We start from the raw sequence: 10,788 nt of genomic DNA, 5'->3' as shown, positions 1-10,788 counted from the left end.
TTTCCTTCGCTTTCTCGCCCCGCAGTTCTCCCTTGAGGCTCCCCCTCTCGAGAAGATGTGACTAGACTAGATCTCTATATTACAGTTGTCTTTGATGTCACAAAAGAAATAAAAGTATTATGGTTCGACTCCCCGATTCGGAGTAGTTTTTTGCGTTTTTCTCATTATTTATTGATGTTTTTCTCCTTTTGAAGGGCATAGGGACGTTCCCCTCGTCGAGAGGAACCGATTGATACCCTTTTTATGGGGATTTCCAATAGTTTTTCACCTTTATTACTTCATTTGTGTTTTATTAGGTAGACTCTTCAAATGACTTGGGTATACAAATCTGATGCTCTTGTAAGAAAATTTGTGCATGAAAAAACAATTGAATATCAAAAAAGAGTTATTCTTACAAAGATATAGGCTTGGTTCTACTGAGACTCGAACTCAGATTACAGGATTCAGAGTCCTGGGTGCTAACCAATTACACTATAGAACCATTTTTGAAATTTGTTGGTTGGAAAAATAGTAATCATGTAATCTTCGAGATATCCTGCATATCCCAGAGCTATCCCAGGGGGAGGGTTAGTGTAGTGGACTATCCCTGGGATGCCGATGAGAACGGCGTGGGTTCGAATCCCACTTCCCCCACCAACACTCACTCTTAGTTTGTGACTGCTATCCACTTGATCAGAAGCTGAGTCTTGATTATTGATAAGATCGCCCTTACGATAAGTACAAAAGATTACATTGGTTTCACGTACAGGCTATTCACGACAACTACGATACACGCATATCGATTGAAAGTCTATCGATCAAGGATCTATATCTCGTTATGTTAAGTCCATTGACATTAACTTCATGTAATATATGGAAATTAAATAAAAGTTTCCATTGATTGATCAAAAAAAAAAAAAAATCCCAGAGCTATCCCAACTAATCCTTTCGAGCTACGATATCACCCAAAGCTTTTGCTTCGGCTTCCCTTTCACTTTATTGCTTATAATAATGTAACAATTGTATTTTAGAGTCTTCCTATGCAATAAAGACTTGGCATTAATCAAAAAAATATCCCAGAGCTATCACATAATTCTCTCATCCTTAGAAGAAAAAAGCTATCACGCTATTTGTTTGTTATTCAAAGTTACCAAGGTACTTTCAGATTCTTTTTTTTTTCGTTTTACACATCAAGTGTAGTTCAGGAGCATAATCTGGGCCTATTTTTGAGGAGTATGATATTCTATCCCTTGCCAAGGGCATATTCAATAAAGGGTACACAGATAATTTTTCCTTTATGATCAGTTTATACGAGACATAGATTTGACTGCCAGATTATTGTGTGGTATTGTGGAAAGATTGTTTCCCCTCAAATTGGAACTTCTCTACTAAGGAAGAGTATAAATATATATTGTTACTGTTTGGAGGGCATCGTGGTTAAGTGAATAACATCCTGTTTATTTTACTGTATTTCACAAGAAGGAGCCTATTGTATGATTTTTTTTTTTTTGCTAGTCGTCTCTTTGATTCCTACATAATCATTTCGAGCTATTTTTGAAGAACTTGAGCCTTGAACTTTTCAGCAGTCTTTCATACAAATAAGCATATTTGAACCGCTCTACTTTATTTTCAATAATAACACATCCCTTTTGTATATTCAGCTTTGATGCTCTCCCACTCGAGAGGAAGTGACCAGCCGTGGAGAAATCTAGAGTAGTCATTGATGTCACAAACTTAAAGAAGCAAAATGTAAATAGCATGGCTCACCGTTTCTCAAGAATTTTTATTATGTTCTCACGTTTTCTTATGTTTTTCGTAAAGTTTTCTCATAAATGGTCCTCCTCACCGCAGGCACTTCGTAGAGCAAGATTTTAACCTTGTTTTCCTGCAATATTTGTGATAAGAAGGGAGAGGATGATATTTTCACTGCTGACTTCCTCATCACATCGGCCAGTGAGCACACCGATCCTTCCGAGAATGGCTCAGTAGGGAACTCGAGTGCCACTCAACTTGAGAAGTGATATGCGGTTGACCCCGACACAGAGCAATGAATGCTGACCATTTTTCTTCCCCGAAAGGGGGTCTATTTCTGTCAACCGACTAGACTGGAAAACACCACAGGTTCTGCACCCTATCCAGATGTTCACTCCCTAACCAAAGGGCACAAAAGTCAACGCTCCCATAAAATATTCGTTATGCTCGAGACAAGATGCAAATGAATGTGATAAAGATGGGTCACCGCTGCTTATGAAGCTTCACAAGCGATATCCACAGACAATCTGATGTTCTGAGTACCTAGTCGGTAATAAACCAGGATAATCAGAATAGGAAAATTTCTGTAGCTAGCAATAGGACTTTATTGCACCTTTGTTATATGTTCAACCTCGAGATCTGAACTAGTCGCTAAACATGATCGCCATGCAGAAAATCTATTCTCTCTGGATAACGAAAAGCGAACTCCTTCTCTTCCGTGGGCCATCTACTCTATCAGATTTAATATTGTCCCCACCCCCTCCTTCCTCCTAGTTGCCTAGGAATCCCACCAAGCAAAAATGTGGCTAGACCATATCTTTTTGTTATGGCTGTCTTTGATATCACAAATATATCCAACCCATCCATTGATTTTTTTTTTGTGTGTGGGATAAATTTTCATTCCATCCTTCTCGTCTAGGTGCATCAGCTGATATTCCACCTAAGGTGCCCCGGTGCTAGCTTGTATAAATTATCGAGTAAACTTCAGCTCGTATTCTTAATTTAAGCCGTCTGTATAACTCTTGGGGTGGTTCATGATCCTTGAGCTGGATATCCAAAAAATAGAATTTCTTTGTTGTCACCAGTGGGACTTTACACCTGCATCACCGATACGTTGTGTAAAATATCCTATTGGGAGTATTTGTCTTACCGTCACTCAAACCTACCTTTCCATTCTTCATTGAATTTGTTGAGAATTGTGCTCACCCTTAAGTTTATAATAAAATCTATTTTTTTTTATAATTATTTAGCGAGGAAAAAAAAAGTAGTGAAATGCTAGAATAGTAAAAAAAATCTCCTTCCATCTCTATTGCCCATCTACAACAAAAGATTCTCGGGATTCCGCACGTAGAAGTCCAGCTTGTCCAAGAACTCGCCCGCCACCGTGGCGTCCATCACTCGCTCATCAAGGCTTAGTTGGACTTGCACCACCTGCGAGGTCTCCAAGCGGGGGTGGATGCGCTTTTCTAGGGCCTGTACCAGCGCGTCAATGCTCTCATCCTTGGCTGAGCGATTGTCTCCCGATAAATAATCGATGACATCCAACTCCTCCCGTTTTGGCGGAGAGGATTTCGTTGAGGTACTGGTATCGTAATCGCCCGCCAAATAGCCAATGATATCCTCCTTGGCACGGTTCTCTCTCTCGGTGATGTCAACCACATCCGGAGCCCGCACTACCTGCTTCACCCCACCCACGGCGAGAATGCACCCTTGCGGGGGATTGATGATGGCCGAGAAATGGTTGATGCCGAACATTCCGAGATTGGAAATGCTATCGCCGAAAGAGGTCAGCACGGACCCTAGGCCAGGTTTCAAACCATTCATTCCTACCTGAATGTCCCGCCCTGGTATTCTTCGGGCTTCAGCTTTCCCTTTTTCGCCCGCTCAGCCAGCTCCTTAATCACGCGTGAGATATCCTGCAGCCCATTCATGTCGGCCGACTTCACAATAGGAGTGATCAATCCGGTAGGGGTCGCCACCGCCACACTGATATCCACCTCGTCCAACAACTCCAGATCTCCACCCTTACCGAATCTCACGTTAGCTTTTGGCACATCACGAAGCGCCTTAGCAGCCGCCTTCAAGATGAAATCGTTGACGGAGAGCTTCGTCCCAAGCTCATTGTTCAGGGTTTGCCGAAGATTCAGCATTGCATCCACCGTAATCTCGCGGCTAACATACGAGTGCGGGATAGTGGATTTTGCAGCAGTAAGCCGCTCAGCAATCACACTGCGCATTTTGGATAGAGGCACATCGGTGTAAGAAGCAGAGGGTCCGGTGGGCTGAGGAGGTGCTGGCTCCTTCTGTTGATGAAAAGAGGAGAAATTGGATTAAAGATCATGTTCAGTGCTATCTCTCTAGAATGGGTCGGGTGGATCACCTTGGCCACTTGGATATCTTTGGGTATTGGATCCGTTTTGAAGGAGGCCACGGTTTTTGGCGCGTCTTTATCAATTTTCCCCAAGAAGGCCAACACGTCGCCCTTCAGAATGCGTCCGTTGGGCCCTGTTGTAGGAATTTGGGAGGGATCCTCTATGTGATGCAGAGAGATTAAGTGGGCCACCGCGGGAGAAAGAGGCTTTGGAGCTTTAGGAGATGAAGCAGCGGCGGTGGAGGGCCGGGTAGAGGAGGGCTTTTCGGGTTTGGGTGGTTCAGGTTGAGAGGAAGACGGAGTAGAGGTAGAGTCAGAGGTGATATATTTCGTGACATCAATATTAGCAATGTCATCGCCTTCTTCTGCCAATAAGGCAATAGGCTTGCCGACGGCCACCCGCTGTCCCTTGTCGGCCTGATATATAGATAAATAATACCACCATTCGTTTCCATGAATAGGGAAAAAAATAAAATAGATTGGATTCTTTGCCTACCAAGATCTTTGCCAAAACACCATCATCGGCAGCCTCCACCTCGATCTGCGCCTTATCTGTTTCAATCTCTAGTAGGACATCGCCGGCGGACACTGGATCGCCCTGTAACGATCATGAATTCCAAAATAAATGCAAATGAGCATCGATTGATTGCTTTTCGCCGTATGGCATAGCCACACTTTACTCACCACTTGCTTTCTCCATTGGGCAATGGTTCCCTCAGTCATGGTAGGCGACATGGCCGGCATGTTAAATCGAGTAATGTCATTGTTTATTTTGGTGGCATGCAATCCTAATATCGAGAATGACCAACATCGCCATTAGTATATCCTCACCGATATTCTCCTCAGCGGAGCATGGCAATATAGTGCATTACCTCGAGCGATTCGGTGGTGCGCGGCCCCTCGGCTCAGGGACTTCCACAACTGACGACGGAGCATTCTTGTTCTGTGGAAGAAAAATAAGAATTTTTTCGTAGTTTGCACAAATCGTCCCAACCTCAAAAAAAGGTTGGGAAACCTTAAAATTCTGTCGACGTCATAATTCAGGGTTTGATGAAGGGAGATGGGGAAGGGGAGATAAATAGATAAGACAAGTATATTTCAATATAGTACAGTTCAATCGTAATCAATCAACAAATGGGCCCGCTCCTTTCCTTTCAGCATTTTGGAAAGTTCTTCTGCCCGCTTCTTCAAAATCTCAATCTAAGAGAGAGGGAGGCAATATTCCAGGTCAAACATCGATTCAAAATCCCGTGGGGGCCGTTGCCATAGATATCATAGGGGAAAGGATATTACCTCCAGCAGGTTTCGTTGATGACGAGCATTGATGGATTGCAGTAATGGGCCAACGAGGCAGTCTGCAAAATGACAGAGGGAACGGGTATAAAGCCCACTGTGATGCAGCCTCGTCATCCTTAGGGGGAGCTCCACGTTTCCTTGTGGCCTAGGTGCATCAATAGTGGGCATGCATAAGTGTGGGAGAAAGACAGATGTTCTATAGGACATGGTATATCAACTCACGAATCAAGATCGGTGGTATTTTCTAAATTTTGCTTGAACATGTTGGATAGCTCTTGCATGACTTTCTCCGGGAGCTCCAGTAATGCCTCCAGCGCTCCGGGCCGCAGGTAGGTTTCAGGAATGATACGCAGCGGAACCTCGACCTGGTGGTGGGTAGAGCTGAAAGCAAAAAAAAAAATAAATCAACCAAGGAGCCATAGGATAATGTACCATGGGCGCTCACTTCGTCTCTTTCCTCGCCTGGAAGCATGTAATTTGCACGTTTTGACACTGGAGGAAATAAAAAGGTTCAGCTCTAGAGGGTGTTACGAGGATGCTAGACAACCATCACCATACCTTTTCCTGATAGGTATTAAAGCATGAAATAATGATACCAAAAAAGCGAGAATCCATCAGCTGCTGGTTAAGCTGGTTTCGAAGATCTAGACAACGGGTTAGCCATTTTGAAGCGAGACGAGATTAGAGCGCACCTACCAATGTGCGAAGGATTGACGGTTATGTGAGGGTGACTATGATACTACAAGAAGCGTAAGCCAAGGCCACAAGGGAACACTTGAATTGCCAAAATGAGAGAACTCTTTACCCATCCGATAACGTTGGTTGTCTTTCCTGTCATTTTCTCCATCCGCTAGGTAGGAAATTAATAAGCACCCGTCTCAGAGCAATTAAAAGGCGGCTTGCAAACCTCAGCATGCACACACGCTTCCGTCAGTTGCTCGGGACCGAGCTCCACCCGATCCTTGCGCTTGTCAGAGCGCGTAGTGATGTGGAGCGAGGTGACTACAGCTATTGGATCATTGCCTTCGTTCTCCTAAGGATGAGGGCATGAGGTGTAAATATAAAAGGGGAAAGAAAAGCATGCAATCCATACGGTCCAGTTCCCAAGGAGTAAGCCCATGATTTCCTCCTACCAAAGCATTGTATAAGAGTTTAGCGAGGGATGCGAAAACGGTTACAATCTTATTTTGCTCTAGCCTCTTGTTCTGCCCTTACATTCTCTGTAGAAAGTGCATGGGCAAGAAGGACATGATATATATCTGCTCCCATCCACACCTGGTGTAAATTTGGTTCTCTCTCTACCATCGTTTTCTTTTTCCTCTGATCGCACTCTCTATAGGCACAGAAAATAAATCAAAAAAATTCATATTTCTCGGCATTTGTGTGGTGGCTTACACATGAGATTGCCATTCACCGCCATATATCTATATTGGTATCTCCCGAAATGATTCGTATCAACACCCGGACTACGAGCCATTCAAACGTAGGAGGGGGCCTGCTGCAATGGCTTAATAAGAAATAGGGCTCATCTATCGTGGCAGAGCCTGAGAAGTACGCAGATGTCCAATAGCTAGAAACGGTGGCCCATCCTCGTAATAAACGTTGCATACATAATGAAACGTGATAGATTTTGTAGGACAAGCCCACCCCAAGAAGGTGTGTTTCGAAGCCAAGATATCAGAGGAGAATTCAAGAGGAATTATGATTAAAGCATTATGATAACGATAACGGTAATGATAATGAACAAAAGGGCAATAAAAAAAATGACACAATAAACGTTATACAAAAACATTGGCGAGAAATGAACAACAAGAAATGCACACAAAGCAAACAAAATATGAACATGAAAAACGCAAGAATGAATAAAATGGTATTAGCAAACTGGGAATGTAAAGACATAGCTGGATATCAACCCTTTTTTCTATAGAAAAGATTTATCCTCTCCCACAGCCTCCGAATTCCCCCGCTTTTTGTCCTCCTCATTAATCTATCCACATCAATGCTCCGTCTCGATGATGCACGGTTCCGATTCCAAGACAGCCAGCTGAAGCAGGAGCTCTTTCTTTTCTTCTCGGACACTCCGTTGGAAATGATTTGGCGCGGCAGTGGAATCTCCGCCACTGGATCGAACACGGAATCATTATGGTAAGGAAATGTGGGCGGACGCGGGGATCGAACGGGGATAATGCTGGCCGGAACAATATAGACACACCAGCGTTTGAGACTGCGGCGTAAAGGCTTCACGCTGCGCTTGCGCAAGTAGCTGGTGGGGGGGCTGGAAGGGGCGTGATTGGTATAGAGGGAGGAGGCATCTGATGAAGACGAAGTGATTGAGGAGAGCGAGGAGCTGGACGAGAAGTATTTGACCGGGAGATGTTCATAGATGCGAGGCGGGGACTTCATTGTGCAGACAGTGAAGGTGGAGGGGATATTGGAGGGGTAGTGAAGCCATGGTTCCATTATGCCGGGGGGGGGGGGGGGTGTTGGAGCCGCTGGAAATTATCGCGATGGTTGAAAACCAAAATAAACGGGACGGGGTTTTACCTCGAAGGAGAGAAATCCAGCCCATCGGCAGATTATCCCAGTGACGTCATCACACTTGCCACAAACAACGGGGAATAGTGTCAGAAGGGCAGAGTCGAGTGGAGACCATTGCAGGGCCGACGCTAACGGGCCGAAGGAGCACGGGGTGGGAAAAGGGCTGAGCAGCGGGGCGGCCTTTTCGAAACAGAAGGTCCTAGGCCTGCGCTTAGAGCCGGCTGCGGGAGGATGCACCCATGACCCTGCCGAACACCGCTGCTCGCGTGGTGCGCAGAGTCTTTAGTAAGAATGGTGCCTCGCCCGCCTGCGTGCGATTGGGCATCTGGGCCTGCCAGAGAGCCCTCGCCTTCTGAGGGCCCGGAAAAAGGATTCGGGGGGGGGGGCGGGCGAATCGCGTGCGAGATTTCAGGTTGCATCACCTTTAATATGAGCCTAACTCACTGGGACTGAGTGCGAAAAGCGAGCTCTTGTGTTTCTCGAATTTAAATTGTGCGACGGCGATGATTAGCCTGCGAGACATGGAGATTGCTTGGGGGGGGGTGCGGCCACGCGCGCTGGGCTCGAAACCGGCCTGCAAACAGTGGGGCCAGGAGAATCCTTGTGTCGCCGGTCAACAAAATCCGGCGCCTATATATAACTTAAGCTTGTCCCTTGGTGGCCGGTCTCCCCCTTGCTCCCACGCTCGCTCTCCCCCTCTTTTCCTAGTCTCCAAGCGTCCCTCGATGAAACTGCAACTGCTGCTGATGGGCGGAGCGCTCCTCCACGGAGTCGCCGCCGCCCCGCTTGTGCGCCGCGAAACCGCCCACGGGGCCGTCGCCTGCGAGTCCAAGATCTGCTCTGACATCGGCACGTCCATGCTCACGCAGGGGGGCAACGCCGTCGACTCCATCATTGCTACCGCTTTCTGGTAAGTGCTTGTTGCGGGCCACCCGGGTGGCGCAGAGATCCTCCTAACGCGGGATGCTATAGTGTCGGCGTCATGTCGGGACACCACAGCGGGATTGGCGGAGGAGGTAAGAGACCGCTGCTTTCCATACTGCTTGCTTCCCCCGCGGCCGTCCTCTAACCCGGGCTGGCCTGGATAGGTTTCGCCCTCATCCGAACCCCCAAGGGCGAGCGCGTGTTCTACGACTTCCGTGAGATGGCCCCGGCCGCCTCGAACGAGACCATGTACCTCGACAAGGATAAGACCGCTTCCACCATCGGAGGCTTGGCCGTCGGCGTCCCTGGTAAGGCCCTCCCCCCTCTTTCCTCCCCACTCGCGGGCCGTCGAGCCACAGCCTCATCTCTTGCCATCGCTCTCCAGGTCAAATCCTCGGCTTTGAGACAATGCACAAAGACCACGGGCGTCTCCCCTGGGCCAAGCTCGTGGAGCCCTCCATTCAGCTTGCGCGCAACGGGTTCCCCGTCCTGGGAGAGGTGGCTTCCCAGCTCGCGGACAAGAACGAAAGCGCCTTCATCCTAGACTATCCCCAGTGGAAGGAGGTGTATGCGCCCAACGGCACGGTCGCAAAGGAGGGCGACATCATCCGCAACACTAAGCTTGCCGACACCCTGCAGGCCATCGCCGAGAAGGGCGCCAGTGCATTCTACTCGGGGCCGATCGCCGAGAGCATCGTGCGGGCCACGCAGGAGCGCGGAGGAATCCTGACCCTCGAGGACCTAAGCAGCTATGTGGTGAAGAAGCGCGAGCCTCTGCACACCACGTACCGGGGTCTCGACGTGTACACGTGCTCGCCTCCCTGCAGCGGAGCGGTGGTGCTCTCCGACCTCAACATCCTCGAGGGCTTCACGCTCCAGCGAGACAACCTCACCGCTCACCGCCTTGTCGAGGCCATGAAGTTCGGCTACGGGCAGAGGACGGTGCTTGGCGACCCTGACTACGTGCAAAACGTGACCGAGCTCGTCAACCAGTTCCTCTCCAAGGATCTCGCCGCCGAGCTCCGCAGCCGCATCACCGACAACGCCACCCACACCACCGAGTACTACGACCCCAAGGGCTACGAAATCAAGACCGACGGCGGCACGTCGCACATGAGCTCCGGCGACTCCGAGGGCTATGCGGCCGCCTTGACCTCGACCGTCAACCTTATCTGGGGCTCCCAGGTCATGACCAACGACACCGGCATCATCTTGAACAACCAGATGGACGACTTCTCCACCCCCGGCCGCTCGAATGCGTTCGGCTACATCGGCACCCCCTCGAACTACATCGCCCCCGGCAAGCGCCCCCTGTCGAGCATCTCCACCACCATCATCGAGAGGGACGGAGAGGTCTTTTTGAGTGTCGGAGCAGCCGGTGGCTCTCGCATTATTACCGCCGTGCTGCAGTCCATCATCAACGTGGTGGACCTCAACATGACTGCGAGTGAGTATTGTTTTCTCTCCTTTTAATATCCTCCCTGAGTGAGAACTCAACCCATTTTCTCGCTCATTGCAGCCGAGGCCATCGCCTATCCACGCCTTCACGACCAAATCCTCCCCGCCGTGACGCTTGCTGAAAACAGTTACGACCAGGGTACGGCCGACTTCCTCGCCTCGCTTGGACACAATGTCACGAGGACCCGCCCGCTGACCGGTGCGCAAATGGTTTTGAGGGTGCCTACCACCAGCGCAGAGCAGCCAGGATGGGAGGCCGCCGCCGACCCCAGAAAAGTCGGAAGTGGCGGAAGCGTTGTTTAAAAAATAGATGTATCTTTTTCTAGTTATTTATAGCCTGTCTCGTGTTTTATTAATTTCCCCTGCAATTCCTCCTCCTACTTAACAAAGAGAAGTTTATTGTGACTTTAAACCCAACGGGTGGCGATGGCTATAAAAATCGTTCCAAAGGTCTCCTGGCTCCACCGTGG

At 48.4% G+C, this 10,788-nt stretch overlaps 4 protein-coding genes and 2 non-coding genes across 6 annotated transcripts; 2 read left to right on the top strand and 4 right to left on the bottom strand.

Annotated features, from left to right (window-relative positions):
- Positions 1 to 408: 408 nt before the first annotated feature.
- On the bottom strand, positions 409 to 481 carry VTP21DRAFT_t181. The gene has a single exon. It is a non-coding gene; the product is annotated as a tRNA-Gln (tRNA).
- A 79-nt stretch (positions 482 to 560) lies between these two features.
- Positions 561 to 633, top strand: VTP21DRAFT_t189. Its single transcript has one exon. It is a non-coding gene; the product is annotated as a tRNA-Ser (tRNA).
- Positions 634 to 3,048: 2,415 nt separating this feature from the next.
- VTP21DRAFT_2694 (uncharacterized protein) lies at positions 3,049 to 5,038 on the bottom strand (the record flags this gene model as incomplete). The annotated part of the gene is made up of 6 exons (XM_069392914.1): positions 3,049 to 3,502; positions 3,562 to 4,034; positions 4,112 to 4,519; positions 4,599 to 4,700; positions 4,787 to 4,890; positions 4,975 to 5,038. The coding sequence occupies 6 exons, from the start codon at positions 5,036 to 5,038 to the stop codon at positions 3,049 to 3,051; spliced, it is 1,605 nt and encodes a 534-aa protein (XP_069249942.1).
- Positions 5,039 to 5,215: 177 nt separating this feature from the next.
- Positions 5,216 to 6,703, bottom strand: VTP21DRAFT_2693 (uncharacterized protein; the record flags this gene model as incomplete). Its single annotated transcript, XM_069392913.1, has 10 exons — positions 5,216 to 5,302; positions 5,396 to 5,543; positions 5,621 to 5,779; positions 5,844 to 5,890; positions 5,957 to 6,042; positions 6,095 to 6,137; positions 6,204 to 6,248; positions 6,306 to 6,431; positions 6,492 to 6,527; positions 6,614 to 6,703. The coding sequence occupies 10 exons, from the start codon at positions 6,701 to 6,703 to the stop codon at positions 5,216 to 5,218; spliced, it is 867 nt and encodes a 288-aa protein (XP_069249941.1).
- Positions 6,704 to 8,064: 1,361 nt separating this feature from the next.
- On the bottom strand, positions 8,065 to 8,355 carry VTP21DRAFT_2692 (uncharacterized protein; the record flags this gene model as incomplete). The annotated part of the gene is made up of 1 exon (XM_069392912.1): positions 8,065 to 8,355. One exon carries the CDS (start codon positions 8,353 to 8,355, stop codon positions 8,065 to 8,067), a length of 291 nt encoding a protein of 96 aa, XP_069249940.1.
- An 84-nt stretch (positions 8,356 to 8,439) lies between these two features.
- Positions 8,440 to 10,621, top strand: VTP21DRAFT_2691 (uncharacterized protein; the record flags this gene model as incomplete). Its single annotated transcript, XM_069392911.1, has 5 exons — positions 8,440 to 8,846; positions 8,909 to 8,952; positions 9,025 to 9,168; positions 9,246 to 10,307; positions 10,380 to 10,621. 5 exons carry the CDS (start codon positions 8,440 to 8,442, stop codon positions 10,619 to 10,621), a joined length of 1,899 nt encoding a protein of 632 aa, XP_069249939.1.
- Positions 10,622 to 10,788: the final 167 nt, after the last annotated feature.

The sequence above is a fragment of the Calcarisporiella thermophila genome, assembly GCF_041956535.1.
Source record: "Calcarisporiella thermophila strain CBS 279.70 unplaced genomic scaffold VTP21scaffold_15, whole genome shotgun sequence".
Lineage (NCBI taxonomy): Eukaryota > Fungi > Calcarisporiellomycota > Calcarisporiellomycetes > Calcarisporiellales > Calcarisporiellaceae > Calcarisporiella > Calcarisporiella thermophila.
The sequence above is the reverse complement of the archived record's forward strand: the minus strand, read 5'-3'. Positions and strand labels throughout refer to the sequence as shown.